This window comes from Numida meleagris, chromosome 6 (genome assembly GCF_002078875.1).
Source record: "Numida meleagris isolate 19003 breed g44 Domestic line chromosome 6, NumMel1.0, whole genome shotgun sequence".
NCBI lineage: Eukaryota > Metazoa > Chordata > Aves > Galliformes > Numididae > Numida > Numida meleagris.
Window position 1 is genome coordinate 13,796,191 of NC_034414.1, and position 25,967 is coordinate 13,822,157.

The 25,967-nt window shown below is 51.0% G+C and overlaps 1 protein-coding gene across 1 annotated transcript; it reads right to left on the reverse strand.

Moving 5' to 3' along the window:
• Positions 218-24,303, reverse strand: CD81 (CD81 molecule). Its single transcript, XM_021402227.1, has 8 exons — positions 24,152-24,303; positions 16,946-17,060; positions 9,147-9,244; positions 7,292-7,366; positions 5,764-5,871; positions 4,825-4,920; positions 4,419-4,511; positions 218-3,922 (listed from the first exon to the last, which is right to left on the reverse strand). Exons 1-8 carry the CDS (start codon positions 24,215-24,217, stop codon positions 3,860-3,862), a joined length of 714 nt encoding a protein of 237 aa, XP_021257902.1. The 5' UTR covers positions 24,218-24,303; the 3' UTR covers positions 218-3,859.

Below are 25,967 nucleotides of genomic sequence, written 5' to 3' on the forward strand. Positions count from 1 at the left end.
AATCCAAATGTTCTAAGGCACGAAGTGAACAGCATCACATTCATGGGAAACCACCTGGAAGGTCAGCTAAGGACTGCATTCCCTGCAGCCCAACTCCTGCTTCGAAGCGAGAACAAGACAACCCTGCTCCCTTGGAAGATGTGGCAGAAACTGGTACACGATGGAAAGAAACAAGATCTGACAACACATCATTAAAAATCCACTAACAAGGGAGTGGTTTGCTTTGTTTCTTTTTTTATTGTTTTTAAATATCACTTTTTTTTTTCTTTCTTTCCAGAAGTCATTATGCCTGACTCCATTAACATTCAGATAAACAGGTGAAAGAACAACAGATGGGCACGATCTTGTAGCACAGGCGCAGCCGCCGCGAGCAGGGAGCAGGGCTCTCTGTCTCTCTCTGCACCGACACAGGCGATGGCCGCAGGACAGCCGTGCTTCAAACGCAGCGAGGAGTCCAAGCCAGGACAAGACAGAAAGGCGATTGCTGGATCACAGCGCTCGGCCTGCTCCCTCGCTCTCAGCAGGGCTCTCCCCTGATGGTGCAGAGCAGCAGGTGGTGGCAGCTGCGGGGGCCCTACCAGACCATCCGTACAAACAGCCCCAGGCCAGAAGGCAGCAGAGAGCTTTTGCAGCTATTTCCCTATTTTGGGTCATTTTAGAAGCCCCTTAGGCGTGCATACCACTGCCACAACCCCAACCCTGGATTTCAGCAGTCATGCATTCTGCAGTACACATCAGTTCCCCCAGAGCAGTGTCCCCCTTCACCCCTGAGCACCACTCCAGCCCCATCCCCAGCCTGCCACCCCCTCCCCGAGGCTGCTAAAGGCCACACTGCCGAAGCCTGGTTCACAAAGCATCCTGGTGTTAAGGTTAACTGGTTGTAAAATTGCAGCGGTCCATCACACTATGCACACTATGAGAAATGTTTATTAAATCGATTTTTGTTTTGTTTCTTAAAAAAAAAAAAAAAAGGCAAAAAGAAGTTGTTAAACACACTGCTTTGTGGCATGCTCCACAGTATGAAAAAATCCCAAGCATTCAGTTGAGCTGTCAGCAGCTCTGTTTGACCTTTCCATGTGGTCTTTGAACTCAGACCTGGACAGTTCACTCTCCTCCTCCCCACAGCTTCCCTCCTCCCCTTGCTCTGCTTGCAGCTCGCTGCCATTTGCTCCAGGAAGATGCTTCCTTGGAGAGGGAGGGTTTGTATGCACCACCCACAATTTCATCTGCAGCCCCTCTGGATCAGACCATACAATTGAACATGGGGACGCTCAGCTGAACTCCAAAGAAAGCGCACCCCTCTCCCCGCAGAACTCCTTCAGCCCCTCCCGTGACATCCCCAACAGCACCCACAGGGACAGGAGGCAGCACATGGTCCGAGCAGACACCCTGCTGCTCTCCCTGCTCCCATAGCCTCGACTCGCTCTCCCAGCACTGCTTTTCTCCTAGTTGCTCCAGCACGGGACAGCCCGGATCCCTGAAGCTATACCATCCAAGGACGTGCCTGACCTGCATCGAGTTCTCTGCAGGGAGACCCAGTCCATCTTCAAACAGAGCTGCAGCTACTTACACAGCGTCAACTGAATACTGAGCAATATCAAAAACACGGTACAAGGAAAGAAAACAGAATTGAAATGCTTAATGGCATATTTATACACATTTTTCAACAGTCAACGAAAAAGGCAGCGAGTTACACATCCATTCTGTATGCTGACAATCCTGATGCACATAGATGTAAACACACATGCTTGGCTGATGCATACACCTATAGCCACAGAGTAGATGACCTGAAGGAGCTATGCTGGGGAGCCTGGAAGGGGTTACCTACTGCAAACCCGAGCCTCATTCTCCACGTGCACAAAGCAGACATTCAGGGCAGTGTTGCTTTAAGGCTGTTTCTAAGGCTGAATCTTTTCTCCTCCAACCCCTCAAACCAAAGGTCTGTTGAAGTACTTCTTTCTCTTACCTAGCACAATTTTATATATTTTCTCCCTCTATATAATTCTTAAAGGCCCTACATACTAAAAGGCAGGGATGGGAAAGGGGTGAGTGGAAGGGGAAAAAAGCCTCTGCAGGGATTAGCTTGCCCCACTGCAGGAATTTCCTATTCCATTTTGGCAAAGGCCGTGGCACCCACATGCCATGGACAAGGTGCTCATACTGACCACGGCTCTCTCTCCTCATCTGATTTGGAGCTCCTCCCTGCAACGTGAAGGTAAGTGGAGATCGAAATCCTCAAAGAAACAGAAATATTTCTGAAGTGAGGAAGGTGACTGCAAGTTTTATATCTTCCCCTTCCCTGCTTTGATGTGGCAAAGAGCTGAGAGGTGCTAAGATTTCCAGCTCAGATGCCCACCAGGGCTTAGGAAAAGGCTTTGCTTAAAAATATATATCTATAGAACTATACACATAGATCATCTTTTTAGAGACACTCTGATTTTATTACATAGATCCTGGGTCACTCTTCCCCTCTATGTACACGGTAAGAGTGGCATACAACAGAAGCCACATACATCTAATTGGCAACCAATGCTTACCAGAGCACAGGAAAGCGTTTGACTGGTGCAATCCTGAATTCCCATGTTTTGGTAAGCTGATCTCTAGGTACTGTAACTGGAAATGAAAGGTCTTAAGAGAGATATCTTTTTTTTTTTTTTTTTTTTTTTTTTGCAAAAACAGGCTATGAAATTTTCCCAGCAGTGCTACAGAATGCGACAACATGCTATAAGCAGGGAAAATTTCACGGAGCAAAAGAGTGATGCAAAGATGAAATTTTAAAGCATATACGTATACGGCTGGGAACCCCTAAAAGTCACCCTACAGTGTGTAAATATAGGATTTTTAAGGTTAAGGACTTTTTTTTTCTTCTTTTTTAAAAAAATCTTGCTTTTTTTTTTTTCCAATATCATTTGTATCTAAGCATCGGTTGGAAAGGTCTGTACAACACTAGATTCTCCCCAGAAATTTATGTCTATAAACATTCAATGAGGTTTAAAAAAATAATAATAAAACAACTTAGTTTTCGGGTTGTTCTATTAGAAGAACCGGGACTCAATTCACCCCCAGCCAATGACCCTTTAACGTGACAGATCGCTGGAAATGAGCCAATTTATGAAGTCAGAGCTCACAGAAAAAAAAAAAAAAAAGCAAAAAAAAAAAGCCAAAAAGATCTTCCACTTACAGAGAGTAAAAAAATGTCAGCGTGACTTGTGCTAAGAGTTTACCTAGCAATGCAAACAGATCTGATAGGAGCGTTCACGTCCATCCCCCCGGGGACACATCGCACCCAGCCAACCTGGGCTGCTCCCCTTCCTCTCTCCCAGACTTCCCAGACAACAGCGTAGAAACACTGGGAGTTAGGACGATGGTAGGAAAAGAAAACAAATGACCAAAAAAGCTAAATCCTGCTTCAGCATCAAACTATGCATATATAAAAAAAAAAAATAAAATTAAAAAAAAAAAACAGTCTGTGTTGAAAGACTAAAAAGCAAGGCAAAGATTTCTGATAACAGGCTGCAGCCTTCTCCTCTGTACATCCTCCACCACCATTATTTCTGAATTTTGGGGCTGGGGAAGGGGGAGGAAGGAGTACATCTCCTGCGACAGCAGCTTTCCCTATCACACAAAACTGATGTGTAACTAACTGAGCCACAAGGATATGGGAAAGTTTTATTTATTAAAAAAAAAAAAAAGTACTTCAAAATAAAAATGATAAGTACTGTATGGTAATATTGGAAGTATTTATATACATTGTTTTCTTTGTCTTTTGTTGAAATGTCTCCCGGTCACTTGGTGGCACTTGGGGTCCCCTCCAGCGCCGTCTGCCCTGCATCCCCCTTCCCCTCCCCGCTCTCACGCCTCAGTAGACGGAGCTGTTCCTTATGCCGCAGCACAGCACCATGCTCAGGATCATTTCGAAGATCTGCCAGGAGACACAAAGCCACCGGTGAGGTGCTGATCCCTAAGACAGGGAAGCTCCCCCTCTTTTGGATCTAGGGATTAAGACATTCTCATGTCCCACGCCCTCCAAGTAAACACTCTCATGCCAGAGATAAAGCAGAGATGTCTTTGCTGCTGTTTCTTCAGGGATCTGGCCAATTTGAGATGAGATCCCCAGTGCCACCGAGCACCAGGGAGCAAATTCCTTCCTGCTGCAGGACCCCAGAGGCCAGGCACCACAGCAGGAGGAAGGGGTGGGATTGGAGGCAGTGAGGATGGATGAGTTGCAGCACCCTACCCTTCTGGAAGGGCCTGTGTGCGGTCCTGCTCCATCCCACTGGCTGGGCACCCACCCCAGCATGGTATCGGGGGCATGAAGCCTGTAGTCCTGCCATGTTTCAGAGCGGCTTGTACTGCACTGGGTCTGCAGGGTTGGAGTCCAGCTTCCCACTTCCCGTCCCCACCATGGTGATGCTTACCATGATCACGGCAACCACGATGGCAGCAATACCGATCAGGTACAGCTTCCCAGAGAAGAGCTCATCAATCTTTTTGTGGCAGCTTGCATCAGCCTGAAGCAGAGAAGCACCACAGTCAGCACCTGCTGTCCTTCCACCCTGTCCAGGCATCCAAAAGGGCAGCTCCAAGGTCCCTGCTTTCCCCCCAAGTCCCACTCGTGTTTATGGGTCCTGGCTCTAGGAATCCCCGTTGGAAGTCACCGCTCTGCAAACCCCTCCAGCAGGAACAGCACAGGGAGCATCAGCAGGAACCTCTGATGTCTCTCGACACAATCTCCAACTAAACAACAGCTCTACCCTGTATCCAAATCCCAAATAAACCCCCAGCTTTCCCTGGCAGTGCTGAGGGCAGAGCAGCCAGGCTTACCTGCAGGAAGCTTTTCAGGAAGTCCTTCGAGCACAGGTCCTCTCTCCACAGAGGAGCGAGTGTTCCGATCACAGTATCAGGACCACAACAGTCCAACTGCAAAGAGAAGAAAATACAGGTTAGAAGACAGCAAACCCTCTCCCGCAATGCTCTCCTCACTACTAAACATCTCCAGAAGCCACCCAGGACTTTGGAGGCACCTTGAATGTGGGGGGAGAGGAGAGGGAGAAGCAAGAGGAAGAAACAACTCTCCAAATTCAACTTTTTTCTTCACATGCAGGGCAGCTGCTTCCTACAGTGATCCCAGACATGTCTGGCCTCATATCCTGGAGGAAAATGAACACAGCTCTCTCCAGAGATTTGCTTCCTGCTGAGCAGAGGAAGTCTTGAAATTAGCCCTTAAAAGCAACATTTGTCTTCCACTGAGTTTTACTTGATTGAGTGTGCTGAGGTAAATTAAAAAGTTTTGTTAAAGCTCAGGCCACACTTCCTCGCACAGTGTGAAGGACAGAAGAAGCTCTGTTACTCGGCATCTAAGAAGAGGTAGTGTTACAGGCTAGGGCCTGAATGAAGCATCATCTGCTTTGGACCTTGCTTTTCCTATCCATTTTCCTGACCACAGTTTCTTCTTCTACCTCCCACATTCTCATTTCCTCCGGCTGCTAGGAAATTCCTATGCAGAGGAGATTTTATTTATTCTTTTTTTTTTTACGTAGAGCTTGGAAAGCAGGCAGCAAAAGCCCAGCAAGAACAGACTTGCTTCACCTCACTCCTAAGCACTAATAATACAGTGTTGTCCTCACTCCCTGCCCTGCAGGTGAATTTAATTTCTCTTTCTCTGTGGGGAGCAGTTTAAGTACAGTGTGGTGCAATGGACCCCATTCCCCAGCGGTTGCCTTGGCCAACTGTGCAGAACTGGAGCAGAGCTCAGCGCCTCACCGTTTCATGGAAAGTCCTCACCACAGCCTTCGCGTTGTTCGAGTCCAAATCCCCCATGACTGCCTGTTGGAACGCTTGGTCGTAGAACTGCTTCACGTCTTTGGCTATCTAGGAAAGACCAGAAAAACTTCCTTTCAGCCTGAAGAGAACAAGGAAACCCATCCGGCAGGTTCCCCCAGACGGCACTCACAGGCAGACATGCTGTTTTAATAGGTTTGCACCCCTTTTTTTATTATGGAGAAAGCCTTGTCTGTCATGGGGCAGGATGCCCCCATCCTGTAAAGGCTGCTCGAGAATTAACAGCCATGCCCCAGCTCTGTCAGCTGGCCTGGTGGACTGCACACACCCACCAGCATCTGCTCTGCAAAGAAGGAAAAAAAAAAAAAAAAAACCAAGAAAAAAGCCCCATTCATTTTCAGGGAAGTTGACTTCATGGCTTCTCCTCCAACACCTCCCAGTAATTTGGGAGGGCAATGAAAGGAAGAAAGGCTAAATTAAAAAACACAGGCAAGTAGGAAAGGGAAAGCGCTTTCCAGAACACCTGTTTTTGCAGCATGTGCTGGATTAGCACACAAAGGAGACTGCAGCAAAAAGGAGCACAATTTCAATCAGTTATCCCAGCATTTCTCCATAATTACTCAAAAAGTTGGCTTTGGAGGGCAGTACTCCCCTATTATGGTACGGAATGGTATGGTATGGAACGGTATGGAAAAAACAAAACAAAACAAATAATCACTTCCCGATCCTGTAGCTAAAGCAGCACTGACATGACAGGGCCAGGGACAGACTGCCTGTGGTTCCACAGAACAGCATCTCATGCCTGCTCCACTCGGAGATGCCTGTCCTCCAGGGTGCTGGCCCAGGCAGACTTTTCTGCCTTGTCCACCTGAGCGTCCCCTTGGTGCACTCATCTTTTCCCTCCCAGCCCACAAGACACACTCACACAATACTGGAGAGTAGCCAGCTGTTGGAGGCTTCCAAGCAGCTTGCTTATCGTGGCTGAAAAAGGCCAACACGATGCTGCCCCACCCATTTCAAACAGCAAAATTCATTGTGAGCGGCTGCAGTCATTGCTTTCATGTGGGCAAATCCTAAGTTTCTCCCATATCCTGGAGCTTTCCACCTGCATGCAGAGCAGCAGCCACAGCCCTCCTCACCCCGCCTCCATCTTGCCACGCCACTTCAGTCACACATCTTGGTCTGCTAGGGATTCACAAACCAACATCTGCAAAGGTGAATTTGCTTGGGAACAGCACGCTGTCTGCACAGCATTACGTTTAGCCATGGAGTTTATTCTGGTGAAGTCATGCTCTCGGTGCAAGGGTGTTTCCATCCACAGCCCTGAGCTACGTGGGAGCTGAGCAGGCCCCACCTTCTGCCACGGCATGCATTTCTTGCAAACACACTCCTAGAGGCCTCGTGCACAAATATGCTCCCCACAGCTGGCAGCCAGGAGCTGTTTCTAACCCAGCCGTTGTACTTGCACAGCTTCCCCATCCCACAGTCACAGGACGTGGAGCTGCCTTACCTGGTCTTTGTTGACAAATCCCCAGATTCCAGCTGCAACTTCACAGGCAAACAGGATCACCAGGCAAGTGAAGAACTGCAGAAACAAAGTGGGAGAGGGATGCTTAAGCACAGCTGTACAGGCAGAAGAAGCAGTAAGGTGGGAGGGGTGCGTGGCAGCACTTCTGATGGAGGAGACCCGAGCAAGGTCTCTCACACACTTATCCCAAGCGCATCATCCTACAAGCCATCAGATGCCACCCCATTCCCAAGCTCCCTACTGGCACAGCTGAGGAGTGCTAACCACAGCCTCCCTCCCTGCCAGAGACTGCAGGCTCAAGGATGCCCCGTGCACCACCAGACTCACTGCTGCAGGAACACCCAGCCAGTTCTTCTACTCTGCCCCAGGATGGGAGCTGCCAGCGCAGGGTTAAAAGCACATTTTGGCTGCTGAGGAGCTGCAGGGTGTCAGGGGATGATTTACAGCCAGCTCTCCCGGCATTCTCAGCCCTGCAAAGCTACTGCAGTTTTTTGAATAAATACAAAAAGTGATGTTTTCCCACAGCCTCGCCCTGTTGGTGCAGCTCCCACACTCCTCCCTGCCACCACCCCAAGCCTTCTTCCCTCTCCTTGTTTGTATCCCAGGAACACACCGTGGTGGTCAATCTGTCAGACTGGAAGCGGGGTGCTGCAGAGCTCACACACAGCTCGGTGGGAGGGCTCACTCTCATGGTGGGTACCCTCTGAGGAACGATGGCTTGTTCAGCCCAGATCAGGGTGCAGCAATATACCACGGCACATGGAGGTGCTCCCAGCCAAGTGATGGAGGTCTCTGTGTCATTCCTGCAGAGCACTCCAAGTATGCTGCCCTAAACGTCCTTGGAGCCTGGTGGGAGCCCTGGCCAGCAGGAAGGGCTATCAGGAAGCACCTCCAGCCTTCTCCTGGCAGGCCACAGTACAAGCACAGGCAAGCAGCACCCAGCAGCTCGAGCTGCTAATTTCAGCCAAAGCAGCCGGCTTCCCCATTGGGCTGCAGGTACGTCGTACCATCTGCCCTCCTAATCCTCTTTCCAACTTCAAGAGGGTGTGAGGGGTAATTCAGGTTCTGTAATCGCTCACACTAAAAAAAAAAAAACCAACTCATTGCTGTCAGATCTTGCTCAACCATGGCTGTCAGATTTGTGCAGGGGCTCCTCCTATTCCTGGTAGCACCAATAAAGCCTGCAGCAAAACCCTGCTCTCATCCACCAATTTACAGAAGTGCTTTATAAAAGCCCCTTCTTAGTGCCAGTGTGGATACAGAAGCAACCTGGGGGGGAAGCGATCTGCGGAGCAAGAGGAAGAAAGCTTTCATTCCCTCTGTTGCATCAGGGTCTGCACCCACAGGTCACAATCTTCCACACTGGTGGCATCTTGCAGCCAGGAACTCCCTGAGGCTGGCAGTCCCTGCCTGGCAATGTTACGAAGCCTGGCACCTGGTCTGAAGCCAAGCTGCATGTGAGAATTTCCTGCAAGTATCTGCATGTCCCTCTCCTGAGGCACAAGCTTTTGGTGTGGCTGCACTTTGTGCAAATGAGCTCACCCCGCGCCAGGAATCCAGGCTGCTGCCTGACATCAAGGACACCTGTAGCTCTGCAGCACTGGGTTTCCCAGGATTTACCTTGACAATCTCACTGAGATACTGTGGGAAACCTTTGCTGTTTCCTAGTCCTAACAGGCAAAAACATCACGACTCCATGCAAGAGCTGGAATCTCCACAGCAGCCCCAAAACCAAGATTGAAATGGGAAACGGCAGGGGATGCAGGGTAGGGAAGAGATGGCACAGGGACCACTTGATGCCACATTGCCGGGCAGCAGCCGAAGCGCCGAGCCTTACCGTCCCCAGAAGGCACTGTGACTCCTGGATCGCGCCGTAGCATCCCAGGAAGCCTACGAACATCATGACAGCACCAACTGCAATCAGGATGTAGATTCCTGCAAGACAGAGCGAGAGGCAAGGGTGTTAACATGGGATGATCTGTGGGAGCATCCCACTGTGGCCAGGCACGCTGGCTGCCCATCACTGCTAATTACAGGTGTGCATAATTAAATACTGGGAGACAGAGGAGCAGAGGCGGCGGTGGATGTAGCAGCAGCAAAGCCACTGCATCTCACACTGCTTCCTGCTCCGCCAACATCCTCAGGTGCAAACCTCCATGGGCTGGAGGAAGCGATCCACTCTTCAGACAGTTTGACACCACCCTATTGTTCCTTCCATTAAAATAAAAGTTATCACTGTCAGCAAGCATCTTTGGGGTGACTTTGTCCACAGACGTTCCCTCAGCCTGAGCCAACCCCCACTGGGATGGCTCATCCCCCAGTGGGATGCTCATGCTCAGGCAAACTACACAGCACACGGGAGAGTCAGACTTCAGCGTGCACCGAGTGGCTAACATTGAACCTTGTAAAAGCAGCCACCCCCAAAATTGCAGGAAATGCCCAGAGCTTGATCATTGATAGAAAGAGGGCATAGCAGGGAAGACAAAGGCACTACAGTGTCCTGAAAGCTGTGGTACAGGAGTTCCCATGGCACCATATTTTAAATACTTAAGCAGAGGAAACAAAAACGATGAGTTAGCATATCTTTTTAAACAAACAATAAGGCGTACGGTCTGTTTATATTATACATCAGGCAAATATTTATCCCACCACAAAACTAAGGGAAAAGCACTGCTTAAGCAGTTTTTGATTGTTAGAGCCTCTTCCACAGAGAATTTTTGTTTAGTTCAGCTTACTAAACTCACACAGCAAACTTGCTCCCTGACTGCTGCAAGGCTGGGACACCAGGCACGGGGTGCTGGGAAACCAAAGCTCCCCAGAACGCAGGAACCCAAAGCTGGGCCACTCAATGGCCAAGTGCTGCCAGCTCAGTTACACCTCACCTGGATCCTGCTCTAGAAGCACTGCTTTCTCCTCATGTAGCCCATAGGTTTGGTATATTTTAATTAACTGATATTTTCAAGCATTGTGGGTCTACCATTTTGTCATCAGGTTCTACTTCCCATTCCAAAGCCATTTGTAACAGGCACGCATGACATGAGTGCTCTTACTGACCTCACTGCAAGTGGAGTTAAGCCAAGGTAAACCTTCCAAAAAGCACATAGACAACAACAACAACCTTGATGTGTTTAAAACCTCAGTATGGATGTGTTAAACACCGGAAAGGGTCAACTTCAGCTCCTGAACCTTCCCTTTGAAAACAAAAGCCACTGCCACTCAAACACCACAGCCCACCTGGGCAGGGAAGTGTCCTCAGGATGGCCCCGCTGCCGGGACCCCACGTCTCTCCCTTGCTATATTTAGAGGCAGCAGGAGGGAGGAAGCCAGGCGCAAGGGAAGAGCAGCACAATGGCAGACTGACCCAGCAGGATGGCCCTGTCATGGTGACACAGACATCCTCACCGCGACCCACTGGCTGCTCCTTCCACTGGAGGCAAGGGGGCAAGTCATTACCATGGGAGAAAAACCATCGTTCCCACCAACCCCCCCCGCCCCAGCAGGTGGAAACAAAGCAGATGCAGCACTTCTGGAGAGCACGATGCTGCGGGTAGTTGACAGGCAGCTCACCCTCAGGGCTATAGAAGGCTGCATTCTTAAATCCCTCAAAATGAACACTAAAGGCAACTTCCAGGCTGAGAAAGCATTGCCAGAACATCATCAGGAGAACAGAAGGGACAACAGCCCCTTCCAGTGCTTCTCTTAAGGGTCATGAAGGACAACTACCTCATCACTATCCCCACATCCCAGGCTGGGTCCAGGCAACCAAGACAGGGAGATGGGCCTGAGCACAGAAAGATCAAAAACCCTCTACAGTTCGGGGGATAAAAGCCAGTTGCAGTGTGGGGCACAAACAAGTGGCCCTTACAGTATCCCCTTAGAGCACTGCAGCCTATGGTGGGACACTAGGGCCTATTCAAAAACAAGCACAAAATATGTAACGCAGTGATGTGGTTTTGTACAATAAAAATTTCCTTGGAAATGCCACATTGAAGGTTGCAAAAGAAAAAAAAAAAAAGCCAACCAAGACACCCAGCTGCATGCTCTGGAATACGTTTTCCCCACACCCACCCCTCCCCCTGAGGGAAAGGGCCAGTGCCCGGTGTCTGCCTGGGTGCCAGGCAGCGGGAGCACTGCTCATTGCTGATCTGGAACGACCCAGCCCATTTCCCAGAAAGCAGCCTGACACGTCTTAGCCCTCATTCCTGGCAGCCTGCAGCGATGACAGCCAGCGTGGGCTTGGTGTCAGTGAGCAAGGCACCTGTCATCCCACTCTGAATGACACACTGTTCCTCTGAGCACCTGGCCGGGCTTCCCCTGCCCAAGTCTCTTCCTAATTCCAGCTTCGGAGAGGGGATTAACGCCTGTGAGTCCATCCTGGATGGGAAATGCTTTGCACTGCAGGTAGGATCCAGGATGCTCAGTGCTGGGAGCAGAGGTGGGAGAGGAAAAGGCAGCACTAAATGTCATTGCTTGCTCCAGCACTGTGGTCACACTGCTGGTACCCGCAGTGCTGTAAAACCCATGCCCTGTCTCTGCTGGGAAGGAAAAAAAAAAAAACAATAGAAAAAGTAGAGAAGAAATAATAATTAAAAAAAAATAAAAGGAAGAACGAGCCCAGCAGAGTCCTTATGAAATGAAGAGGAGGAGGACAAGGCAGCCCTCCCCTTGTGCAAGGCTCCAGGCAGGGGCATTCCCAAGCAGCTCCCACCTACCTCCCCCCCTTCTCTCCCTTCTCTCTCAGCAGCTTTAACTCATTAAGCTAATGGAAGCCAGTCTCTCTCCCTCAGGTCACCATGGCAATGTTTCCAAAAGAAAAGAAAAGGAAAAAAAAAAAGGCAAAAAGAAATCTCCCCAGCATCACACCATTCTTCCCAGGAAAGCTGGGCGGCTCTCCAAGCCTTGCCCCCCTCACGATGCGCTGCTCCTGCCCCAGGCTGCCAGGCCAGGGCTTGCAGAGCCTTTGTGGGGAGGGAAAAAGAGATTTTTGTTCTCATCCTCCCGCCAGAGAGGCTCCCAGGGAGGAAAATGCAATGCCTGTGCAAGCCACCAGTGAGATTGGCAGGGCTGCGGCCGCCAAACAGGGAAGGCTGGCACCATTGCTCGGAGGTGGGGAGGATGAGTCCTGGAGAACCCTGTCTCCATAGCCAACAAGTCCTGACCTGGGTCTATTTCCTTTCAGCTTGAGAGTGAGACAGAGGCAGGGTTTGGGAAGTCCCTTCAAGTAGGGTTGGATAAGGGGAGGCCGTGCTGCGGTATTTTTATCTAATTACTCATGCAATCAGCCCAGCAGGTCTGCCCAGCCCCCGGAGGCTCAGTCTTATCTCACGGTGCAAACAGGACCAACAGTGCTTTCCTGGAAATGGTGTGAGAGAGGCAAAAAGCAGAGAGGGCGTGCTGGAAGATGACAATTGGAAAGCCCCTTCCTTTCCCTCCATCCCTTTTCCTAAGAGAAATTCTGCTGCTCCATGGCTGCTAATGCCTTCCAGATGGAGTAACCCTGTTGTATAGCATGGAAAGCCCTCTGGGGCCAAGCGGCATGCACATGGAGACACTGCCTTTGTGTGGGAGAACATGAGGAAGAGGAAAAGGGTTCACCTTCCTTTGCGAAAACAAAGGGAATGCGTGGAGAAACCCAACCAACATCCACATGTGTACACACCCATACCCAAACTGACCCCACAGGAAGAGATGACACAACCAGATTTCTTCTGTTCTGCCTGTCTGGGAAATGTTGGGTCATAGAATCATATGACAGAGACCTTAGGTCTCAAAAGTCAGCACGCAGCCTGGAGGAGGTCTGCTGCATGTCTCCAGCATCCACAAAGCCCAGAGAGTTTTGGAGCTTCCCCTGCCCTTGGTGCACAACCAGGGAGCATGAGCAGGCTGCATGTTAGAGGCAACGAGGCTGCCTTCTGAGCCTAAGCCAAATACACGATGACACAAGTTGTTTTGCAGTTGGGTAGATCTGAACCCAAAATAACTCGCTGTCGCCGACTTTAAGTCAAGATTTACAAAGCCAGCAGGGAAGTGGCCTTAAGTCAGAACCAATTTTAGCTTGCAGAGTAAATGATCCTCAGGAGCTGGTCACTACGAAGGTATGCTGGGTTACAATTAAGTGCAAGTTGCTTCTTTAATAGAAACTGAATTCTGTGCTAAAAATACGGAAAGAAGATTATTTTCATTGTTAGAGAAACGGTATAAGCCAAACACTTAGAGGGAACTACTGACAAAGTGTTGTGCACTACATCTATTATTTTAAGAAGAATTCCACCGCTATTGAAGGTGTTGATCTGTCAGCGATTAGCGGAAACTCCAGGACCAGCAAACCACAGCCTTTTTTTCTTTTAAGGGGCAAGATAATTAAATTGTCCTTAACTATAAATAGGCTTACTTCCAATAGAGAAAAATACATGTACTTCCAATTGAGAACAAAAAAACAAACAACAAACCACGTACACGTTAATTTCGCAAGCAACCATTCTGCTCACTGTGCTTCAATGCCAAATGCAAGCCCTGGTGTCCACTGCTGGCTGTGTGAGCCCAGCCACCGCTCACACCTTTGCCTGCCAGCCTCCAGCACACCCAGGCCCTGAAGGAGAAGAGCACAAAGACCCAGAAACTGGGACTCTGGGGCACCCTGGGTCTTTCCATGAGAGCTTCCACCCAAGACATGCTGCTGGGCCTAGCCCTGTGACATAATGGGTTGTCCACAACTGGAGCCCATGGCCACACTCACCCCTGCATGCTGGAAGGCCAGCAGGTAAACCCAGGGAAGCTCAGATGTCCTGACCCCTCCTGCACGGCTGCTAAATATGCTTTAATGTGAGCACCAGAGCCCCTGAGGCCAGCAAAGACTCCTGAAGGTGCTGTGCAAAGCCCAGGCTGCAGTGAGGACACCAGCGATGGGTATCGCATCATGATCACATGTGGATGCTGGGGAGCCAGAGCCAGAACGGCTGCCTTTATCAGCCTTGTTGCTAGGGGAAAAAGCCCAAACATAGAAAAGCGATGACATATTTTTTATTTGGGCAGCAATATGCTGCAGGACAGCAGAGAAGGGGAAAAAAGGGAGTGGCAGCGACAGCCTCCGAGTCCAAATTTAAGTTGTTACTGCGTGCCTGCCCGAAACCCTACACCCTGCCAAGGAGCACCGGTGCTGCTGTTCCAGGAAGGAGACAGCAGAGGAACCACTGACAAAAAGTGAAAAGTCGGGGGGAAAACTAAACAGCGGCAAACCCAGCCCTCTTCCTATACCCAACGCCACATGGAAAACCACCCCCAAATCTGGACGGCTTTGTGCTTGGCCAGAGGCCCAGGGATAAGACAATGAAAGCAATGGGTCGTGCTGCTCCTACCCGGTTGGGAACAGCTGGGTGCACATTGCCCACTTTGGAACGCTGAGAGCAGCCGGCGGCGAGGCTCTCACAGCACTGCTCTTTTGAAAAAAAAAAAAAAAAATGGTTCTTTATGCATGGGGTCACTAGATATCTAGGAAATGGTTAACTAGTTGTTAGCATTCAGTTTGTCAGTGCTGCGAGCTATTGTGAAGGCTGGTTGCTGACCGGCTAACAGCATATTTCAGGACGGGTTTTTGATTGAAATCCACAACCAAAGGGGAGAGGGAGGAAGAGCAGGAGGAAACCCAGTTGCTCTCTCAGAACAGCTGCCAGCAGGGATGGCTGTGAGGCACCCAGCTCCCACCGCTGGCTCATGCTGCCTCTCTGTAGGGTGACTTACACTTGAGGGCGTCCAACTGGTGTGCGTGTAGAAGCACGCCCAGGCTCCCTCTGCTAGGCAAAATAACTCACCAATGCCAGCAGAACCCCCTAGCAAGTCAAATCACCTCGGAAACCGCACGCTGTAAAACCATAAGCTTGGAAGGAGAGCAAGCACTTCCCTCAACAGTCTCAAAAGCATAAAGCTGTGGCACTCTAGGGATCCCCATCCCCAGTCTCGCTGGCTCTTGCAAGCCCCAAAGCAGCTGCTGTGCCCCTTGTTGCAGTGTGAGCTCTCCAGGACAAGACCTGCAGGAGGAGAGGGCTGTGGTGGCAAGCTGCTTTGCTTCTGCCTAATTTCTGGGGAGACACAAAGCCCTGCCGCAGGCAGAAGGCAGATAAGCATTGTGCCTTGCTCCCCACATCCTCCTCCTCTCACTTCTCCACTGCTGCCCAACCCCACGTGCAGCACAGTTTTTCCTCTCACAACACTCATGTGGCTATAACCTTTACCAAATAGCTCTCACTCTTTTTGTCAGAGGAGGAGGAAGGACACAGAGGAAAAACCAGGAGGCAACAAAGCACCACTCCCTCCCCCAGATACAAACCCCACTGTGCACATTTGCCCCTGCTGCCCAATCCATTGCATTGCCCATCCCGCAGCAAGGCCTGCCCAGCATTACAGCCTCCCTACAGGCCCTGAAAGCCACCAAAAAGCAGCTTGAAAGGGGAAAAAAAAAAAAACCCATATATCTATATATCTCCAGAGGCCAGTCCTGGGCACCAGGGAGAGGCCTCTGAGGCGGGAACACTGTGTGGTTGTTGGATGGCCGGGAGAAAGAGGAGGGCATGCCAGTTGTTGGGGGAAAAAGGAGTAAAAAGGAGAAAAACAGAATCCCAGACTTCGGGCTGAAGAGGGCTGGCTAAGAGAGGCAGCAGCTGAAAGAAACGCTTTGCTATTATTACTGCATGGAAATTACAGCCACTAGAAGGAATCCAGGCAGAGTGTTGCTGACTATAACTTTAAACAGAGCAGGAGCCGTGTGGCCGGGCTGCTTGCAGCACTGGGAGCCAGTGGGGCTGAGGGGCTTGGCTTGCTGCTGCTGCGTGCTCCCCACCCGCACCCAAACAGCAAAGGGCATGGACAGAAAGCAAATGAAAACAAGTCGGAGAGCAAAGGATGCTCCTAGGTTTTGGAGAAGTGTCTTTTGGGACAAATCCATTTGGCCTCTGAAGGAAGGAGGTGTTTGGACCAGTTCCTGGAAAGGAACGTGTTTAACTTTTTTTTTTTTTTTTAAATGTAAACCATACAAAGGGGAAATGCTTTAAATACAGCTCTGGGTACGAGGCAGAGGGGGGCAAAACCCACTGCTGCTGACAGCAGGAGCATCTCTGGCAGCCACGTACAGCTGGGCAGAAGGTCTTGGGCATGGTTTTAAACTAAAAGAGGGGAGATTTAGGTGAGGAGAAATTCTTTTCTCGGTGGGTGGTGAGGCACTGGCACAGGCTGCCAGAGAAGCTGTGGATGCCCCATCCCTGGAGGGGCTCAAGGCCAGGTTGGATGGGGCCCTGGCCAGCCTGAGCTGGTGGGGGGCAGCCCTGCCCAAGGCAGGGGATTGGAACTGGGTGGACTTTAAGGTCCCTTACAACTGCAGCCATGCTGTGATTCTATGATACGCAGCTTGATGGGCAAATGGAATGTAAACACTTTCAGCTACAGAGGAAAAGAGGAACAGACTCAGATCTCTGCCTGCCCCTGAGATACGGACACATACTTTCCATGCCACTGATCTGAGGAATTCTGGAGGGACCGGACCTCACCCCACCTACAATCACCACAGAACAGGGCAATACAGAGAATACTGGCTTGGCAGCAGTTATCTCGAGCCCTCCCTTCTGCCCCCGTCCCAGCACTACTCACCGACATAGAAGGTGTTGGGAGCTTGCTTTTCACCCAGCTGCAGGTAGAGGATGTTGGTGGTCTGCGAGTCATGGCGGAGCCAGAGGGCCACTCCCAGGATGATGCCCCCGGCCAGCTGTGGAGAGAGCAGAGCCACACGTTACCCATGGCCAGACCTGAACTCCCAGGCAGGAGCATGATGATGACCTGTGGGTGGCTTCTAGCTTTGCAGCTTTCTGCAAATTCTGGTTGGACCAGATGATCTCTGAGGTCCTTCCAACCTGGGCTGTGATTTCCACAACAGCCCACAAAAACATGCCCCTCGCCTCATCTCTGCAGCATTTTGAGCCTCAAAGCTTGTGACTGCAGTGCTTTATGAGGAAACCTTTCATTGCAAATATGTACAAACACCTCCCAGCTCCTGCAGGTGACTGCACTCCTGGGGAGCATCAAAGAATATCCCATGTTGGAAGGGCCCCATAAGGATCATCGAGTCCAACTCCATCTTTGTGTTACGTCCAGTTATTTTGCCCTGGGAGAGCAGACTTCCATCAGGAGTCATTACCCATGGCAGCTCTCTTTCATTTAAAAGCATCAGAGAGAGGGGAAAAAAATGAAAATGTGATTAAAAAAAAAAATTCTGAGGAATTTCAGATCAGTTGCTGCAAACTTCTGCTTAAATGCCCATCTGAGTGTTTGAAACCCCTGAAGCCACTCATCTTAAAAAAGAGCCCATGTACAACATGGGAAGATAACTCCTGAAAACTACAGAAATGGATGCACAATTTTTTCCAGAAGGGTCTGAGCTGGGTCAGGTGCAAGAATGAAGGTCGCATTTAAAAAAAACAACAACAACAAAAAAAAAAAAACAGAAAATAGAGATTTTGTTTAGGAAAAGTGCAAAGTCTTCAGCCGTGCGAGTGCAGCAGTGCTTAATCGAACGCACGTGGACTGAGATTTCCAAAAAAGGCTCCCTGCATTCACCCAGTCTCGCTCCCTCTTAGGCCAGAGGGTGAGTTTCTTCCTTGCTGACTCCTGCAAATCCCAAACAAGACTTTGTTTCATTGGGGTGCCCCTGCAGCTCAGGCGAGCACACAGCCCATGCAGAACTCCATGGGTGAGCTGACCTCGCACCTCCTGGCACAAAATCCCCACCCGCTCCTTCTAGGCAATTCAGGAGGGCAAGGAGGAAAGGCTTTGCTCCCAACAGTGACCATCTTTAGCACTTGTCTCCAGCAACCAATGCCACCTCCCTCCTTTCAGGCTCCCTCCGCTCTCCCAGCCCTGGCAATGGACGTGCCACATAGGCAGCCAGCGCCCCAGCTCGGCTCCAAATAAGGCAGCCAGCAGCTTCACAGAATGCCCCCAGATCAAGCCCGGCATCGCTTGCTCATTGTCTGAGAACATAACAAAGCCTGTGTCCACTTATCCTCTGGGAACGAGGGGGTGGTCCCTGGATTCGTGGATGCCACCACAAACAGCCCACCTCCTGAATGCGGAGAGGAACTCGGCCACGCTTTGGATTCCGTGGGGAAGGAAACAAGAAGAGCGGAAGGAGAGCAAGGAAGGGGAAACAAAGCACTGGATTGCCACAGAAACTCCGGTTCCAGCAGAATAAAGTGTTTTTTTTCTAATTAGAGAACAACCCAAAAAGAAAAGCATTTTTTAAACAGAGCACCAAGGACCTTCAACTGGAAGTTTCAATCCAACAGCAGCTGCGTTTCTTAAGAGCAAACGACATTCACTCGCTAATGAAAACAGGATTTAGGCTACGCTGAGTAACTTTTTCCATGAAAATCATACATCCATCCACCACCGAGCAGCACAGAATGCAACGACGGCATCTTTCCAAAGGAATGAAAACATGAGTGAGAAAACCCTGCTGATCTATTGGAGTAACCCTGTGTCCGCTGGGGCGTGCAGCATTTACATTGCAGCGGCACCAGAGAGCCCCAGTTTCCCTGAGCACCTTTCTGGTTTCCAAGTTGCATAGCCTCATTGCCTAGATCTCCCTTTTTTTCCTGTAGGAATCCATCACCTCATGCAGGCTATCGAATTCCTCTTTCTTTATCACGCTGTTTAGACCCTTAACGTCTCTGAGACTCATTGCAAACGCAAACCCAGTGCCCAGCGCAGCCCCTGATTTGCATTTTTTGGGGACTGCTCTAATGAGAGCAATAGTAAAAGCTTTGATTTCAGCAAAGGTCGTGCTACCTTCCTCTTGGACGTGGTTTCCACAACATGAGCCCTCTAACAGTTCCCCTAATGCCTCCCTGTGCTTGCACTTTTGCCCGCCTTTATTTTAAAAATAATAATATTTAAAAAAATTAGGAAAAACTTCAAAACAAAAGAAAACACAAAGACAAATAACACCTCTTCCACACCCCTCCTGCCCCTTTGTAAAGGTGTAAGGAGCTGATCCCGGGCTTTACACCCCAAAGGGCACAGAAGGGCTGGCTACGGCAGCTCTGCTGTTTCCTCTCTGCTGCTCCTTTCCAGTTTCCTGAGATTTATTGCTTCTGCCTCAGACAGCCAGGCTTTTCTAGCTGGATCCTGCCTGCCCAAGACGTGTCCGAGGCTGCTAGCTGGCACAGGGGGATGGCAGCCCCGAGACTTGCAGTTCAGGAGATGAGGCATCACTTCCATCACGATGAAGGAGCAAACTCCCATGCTTCAGGATCGTAAGGCACATTCCTCCTCCCCCTGTAAACATGGGGAATCCCTATATGAGATGATGCTTACGCACAGCAGGATGCGTATCACTCTCAGTTTTTCTGCTGTTACCACCCTTCTTCCTCCTGCAGCCTTTCTCCATCCCTCTCCCCCACAGCTTTCCTGGCAGGGAGGAGGAGGAGAAAGAAGCCGCCGTAGCTATGGGGCGCCTTGACCGAAGCGCAACAGACATCCTGCTGCCCGGCCCCAAGGAAAATAAAGGTTATGTCAGTGCCGGTAATTCACAATGCTGTATTTTTAGCAGTGCATCTTCCCACGGACATGGCTGGCCCTTCTGCTGGGACACCACCTTCCTCACTCAGTTTGGGGCATGGGGAGCGAGGGCATGGAAGGAAGAAGCAGCTCACCAAGGCTGAAGCAGTTCACCTAACAAGCAGCCAGGAATTAATCGCTACATCAGGGTTGAACCTAAGCAGGGGAAGCAACTTAGATCAGGGTAGATGCAATTCAACTGATGGAAGCCACAGAACTTAAAGATCTTTAGTGAGCTTGACACAGGCACTCGCAAGCCACAACTCTTTTTTGGGGGGAAGTAGAGATGAGACCTTTCCATCATCTCCTGAGACCACGATCTTCCATGGCTGTCGATGGTCAGGCCACATGGCTAAAAATTTGCTGGCTAAGTCTATTCAGAAACTGGGGCAAAAATGAGGCAGAAAGGCCCATTTTCTTCATGCATGGGAGGAAGGCAGCATTTTGTCCATGCTCTGCCTGGAGCAGCTCAGCCATGGCCACTTTCCAGCAGCCGCTATTAATAGAGCAGCAGAGCAAGACCAAGTTCTCCACTGGTGCCTATAGTTACCAGCCCAACAACACTGTGAGGCCCTTCCAAACACACCCGGAGGAACACTCCCAAAGCAGTGGTAGGCTGGGTGCCAAACACAGCCCAAGGAGGAGGAGGGGGGAGAGTGGGAGCCCCATGTCCCCACTCACTGGTGGGGGACACACCGTGGGATGCTCCCTATATGGGAACAGCTTCAGGCACTGGCACCCACCAGCAAGGGTTAAACACTCCAGCGGTACAGGAAAACAATTTCAGATACATCTTTAGAATTGGTTTGGCCACACACATCAGTGTTTAACTCCACCAGTAATGCAACTGCTTTCCCTTTTTAATAACACACACTCACGCAGAGCTTTCCATCACAGCATCAAAGTGCTTCCCAAGGCGTGTACGCGCTACCACGGGAGGTGAGTGTTAGGGTGTCTGACAGATGAGCCACAGGAACACAGCAGCCCCTCAGCCGGCAGCGACGCTCCCTCCCTGGGCAGCTCAGGCAGGTACTGCCACGGGATGGAGCGCTGCTTACATGAGCTCCTGCAGGCAGACACCGAAGGGCTCACACGTAGGGTTGTGTTCACACGACAGAGAACCCAGAAACAGCCCAGTGAGATGCTGCCAAGGCACGCGGAAGTACGCTGCACTGTGGATTCCCAACTACACCAAGCCCCAAGTCACGACAGCAAGATGCTGGCAAAGCGTTCTGCCCTCAGTGTTTGCAACACTGTGATTCCCAAGGAGACCAAGGATCAAAACATAAACCCCACTGCGCTGGAAAAGCCTGTGACACACTATGACTAACACCATTTTAGCAGCTTCCAGTCCAGGCATGTGTGTGGGGCTGCAACCCAAACAGGACTCAAACTGTTTCTGCGAACCTGCCAAGCTGCTTCTGAGCAGAACCTTTGAGCCGCGCACCACACCAACCTCCATCTCTCTGACTGGGTTTTATCCCATTTTAAATCTCATTTAAAGCCTTGCTGTTGGTGTGATTTGGGGAACGAGCCCTGGAGCACAACTGTCCCCATGGGGCCACCACCGAGGGCTGGGGAAGTGCAAGCTTGCCACCCTCCTCAGTATCACCAAATGTCCGCATACGTGCTCTTGCAGGCTGGCAGGTGACCAGCAGAATTTCTCAGAATTGATAAGTGAATACTCAGCAACTTCACCTGTTCTTGTAATGCGCAGTCTTTCACTTTCATGTTCCTCCTGTGCTCTTCCTTTACACCCCCACCTGTGCCACAGACAACTCAGCATGCATCAGAGAAAATAGCTAAGTCTTGCATGGAAAGGAGGACTGAATCATAGAATCATTAAGGTTGGAAAAGACCACTAAGATCATCTAGTCCAACCACCAACTTGTCACCATCACACCAGAAGCGAGCTCTTTGAACTAGACCCCTCACTGGAGCAGGTGGCAGTGCGCTGGGCTGATGGGCTGGGTAAGAGGAGGCCAATTCCTTTCTGGTTATGTTTAATCACATTTTAAAAGACCTATTGGGCCTCCTTTGGCCTCTTGGGGTATATAAAAGTGGCTCCAGCCCAATGTGCCCTTCCACCAGCGACGTCTCAGGGCCTGAGCTTGGCATCCCACTCTGCAGCCACCCAATAACCCAGCGCCCTCCGCCGACAGCTGGCCATCTCCCAAAAGTCGCTGCTCTCCATGGCTCTCAAATATCACAAGTATACTGCCTGATTCAGCCGCGCAAGAAAAAACAGAAACAGGGTTCAAGTATTTCTACCAAGGTTTCGGGCCAAGCTCGTGGCACACAAAGGCTTTTCCTTATTAGCCCTGTGTTATCTCAGTGGGTTGAGGCTCTCCCAGAGCTGCCCTTGTCCTCTTCCACCACCCCAGTGATGTCTGCCCACTATCATCATGCTACAGCCCAGCACGACCCTGCTGGAGGTGCCACAGATCTTGTGGAGCTTCAGAAAGCTCTGGGCAGCCCCAGGACTCTCCTTCCCAGTACCCTTCAGCACACACCAGCGATGTGCATGCAGTCCTATGCATGCTCCCTGACAGCCATTGTGGCCCAACCGCTCACCCCAGCCAGCAGAACAGCCTGGCTCTTCCTAAAGCACAAGCACAAGGGAAAGAAGGCCTCAAGAAAGAGAGAAATCTCAGGCAGACAGGGCTGCCAAGGCGCCCAGGGCAACTGGCGCTGAAGCAACATTTTACTTTTGCTTCCCAACACGGCGGCTTTGTTATGTCCCTGCGCTGCTTCGGGGGTGTCCGTTTATTTACACCCCAGCAGGACAACAGGGCCACTTCAAAAAGTTATCAGCTTCTTTCTTACTTGTTAACACAGCTAAGGCTTAGAATTACTTCCTTTCCTCCCCCGGAGCGAGCTGCCTTTCAGCATGCAGCCAAGCCCCGGTGCCTGCCAAGCTCCCAGTTCTGCCTCGCGCTTGTTTTCTACTCAGCGCCAAGCGCACAACAAGCAACCGAGCAGTCCCGCAGCCCCGGCATACCAAGTGGCTGGCACCAACACCGCCCCAAGCCCCGCATCCCACACCTCCCAAGGGCTGGGACACCCACACAGTTGCCCCGGGAACCAGCTGCCGGCTGGCGAGCCCTTGGCAGCACTTTGGGGAGAAGGCACCAGAAGCCATAAAGGGAAGGAAAACGGATCTGGCGTTCCCCTCATAAGAAAAAGGATGGTTTACTAGGAGTTAGGTATATGGCACGAGTGGGGGAGCCTGCCCAGGAGTAGCAGCAGCACACGGCCATCCTGTATCCTTCCTGTCCCCATGAGACCCTTCCTCTCTGCATCCACACTTCTGCAACAAGAATGGCAGGAAGCTAGGAGCAGGAGGGAAGCAAAGCCCCCGGAGAGGCACTAAAGCTCATGGGGGAACAGCCCAGGGAGGCACAGCCCCATCCTGCTGCCCAGAGAGGGAGGACGACGGTCCCAGCTCATCCTGCAGCTGGCACAGCATCGGATATCAATTAATGCCGCTGTCGTCACCGTTTGTCAGCTTTCCTCGGTCACTGCTATGTGAGAAGAAAGGCAAAGCACAGTCTCAAACCAGGCTGGGTTGGGGAGCGTCTCCACTGCTCCCCGACGCATCAGCAGAACCGCTGCTGACCCGGAATTGGGAAAAACACGCTAATGGCGACCTTCCTCCCCTCCAGGAGGACCCACTGCCACCACCATGCCCAGGCAGATGAATTATTCCATGAGAAACTTTCTCAGGAAAGCAAACCTCGCCACCCTGGGAATATCCGCCGGCTCCACTAAGTTCCCCGAGGCAGCGCCCAGCCCTAACCCAACCCGCTCCAGGCGGTGCCAGGGCTGCGAGGGACAGCAGCAGCCCCAACCTCCCCTGCTTAACGCATCCCCTCCGCACGGGGGGGCTCACCCCATCCAGCCCTCAGCACCCGAAAAACCGCACGGCAACAGAGTGCGCGGTAAGAGGACAGCGAGCCGAACCCCCACCCTTCCGCCGAGGATTCACATAGGCAAAAATAGACCCGTCTATGTGAATATATATAAACGTGCCATTTGAATAAATACATAAATAAAGCTGCGTTCGCATGGATTAAAAAAAAAACAGCAAAGGATAAACGCTCTTTCCGCCCCGCCGACCAAAACCCTAATCGCGGGGTGCAAAGCTCAACATGGGGGCTGGTTGGTGGGGGGGGAGGAATGGAAAAACCCCGGCTCCAGCAGGACGCGCAGCCCAGCCGCCCCCACCGCGCCGGGGCTCACCCAGAAGATGAAGTTGAAAACGAAGAGGAGGTATTTAATGCACTTGGTGCAGCCCTCTACCCCCATGGCGGCTCCGACGGCGGCAGCTACCGATCTGAGGCCAAGCTGGGCGGTGGCGGGGATGGAGGGTGGGAGGAAGCGAGGGGAAGGACCGCCCCCTGCCCGCCCCCCCGAGCGGCGGGGTCCCTCTGGGTCCCACCCTCTAACGCTTTTTGGTTTTTGATTCCGAACGCTTTTTTCCTTTCCTCCCTCTTCTCCCGCTCTTCTCCCCAGCCGCCCTTTGTAGCCTTTCCCCTCCTTTTTCCCATTTGCTCTTACACTAAAACTCACCCCCATCTTCCCAATGCTTCCTTTCAGCCTTACATCCCACCGCCCAAAAGATCGCCCCAAATTGTGCAGAAGCACTCACCATGCTTGCTTTGCTCTGTTCCCCATCCATGTGGGGGGACTTCAGGGCTCACCATCAAAGAGATCTGGGTCACACGTGTTGACATTTTCAGTATCCCTCATGTTGCAGCTTGGAAGTTGAATTTAAAAAGCCAAAAAGCAGTACCACAGAAGCAGGAGGAAGTTTCCCCATCTTCTAGGCTAACCCCACTTTGCCCCATCTGTGCATCCCCAGCAATGCAGCCTGCTCTCACCCTGCTGTGCTTCCAGCAGGCGCGGTTCCTTCTTTTAGGGCTGGGATACCAAAAAGTCAGAACTTCAGAACTGAACTCGGAACATAAGAGCCTTATCAAGGGCAAGACCTTAGCATGCTAAATGTCTAAAAGAAGAAAATTAGAAATGAGTTCAGGTGCTCAGACAGCACTCCTGGTGCCTGCTGAACTCCTCTTTGCTCTCTGAACCTGCTATGCGCATGGTGAGGACTGAGGCAGAACAGAAGCCAGCCCAGTTCCCCAATTACTAGCACTGAGTGTGTCCTCAGTTGTGGGCTTGCCATGGATGCATAAACCCTTTGTCCCTAAACCCCATTCACTCATTTGGCCTTACTGACAAAGCTGGAGGCTCACAGAGCTATTCATGCACTAGCTGATAGTCCAGATCGTTGGCTATAGATGTAATCCTGCATGGATCCTGCTCGTTGATCCAAAGGATAATGACAGGATCCCAAATTTATTCCCCTGCTATGACACAGGAGCCCACAGTGCCTTGCTTTCTGCCCAAAACAAGCAGGGCTTGCTGCGGGGAAGGGAAGGAACCGCCTGCAAACCAATAAGGCCTCAGCAGCAGCACAGCCAGAGCTGAGGTTAGGAAGGAAAGATGGCCAAATCAATGTCTGTATGCTGGGAAGCTGGCAGCCCCACTGCAATCACTACCACCAAACTGGCACTGGAGCCACCGATGGGGAGCCTGGGGTATTTTGGAAGGTGGTATCACGGTTGTTTGCTTCTCTTGCTTTCTGCCGTATCTCACAGAAAGTAGCAAATGAGGACCAAAACTTTTCATACACTCTGAATGATAGACGATCTGGCTCAGAGCTAACACATTCCTGTTGCTGGGACATCCCCATGCCTGAGCCACACACTGCCCAGGGCTCCGGCTCGAAGGTCACAGCTCCCATCTCCTACAGAACCCAGCTCCGGGGTCTAAACGGGGTTCACGCACCTGGCCACCCCAACAGAACCTCGCTGCAGTTTGGCGGTGGGGAAGGACTTCAAACTTCGTCCAAGTATCCCTTTCTTTTATTTATCTATTTATTTATTTACTTCCCTGCAGCTCAGCTGAGTCTGCTTGGAAACTTTGACCTTGGTACGGGAAAACAAACAAACCAACAAAATAAACACTAACACATTACAGTGTCAAGGTAACACCC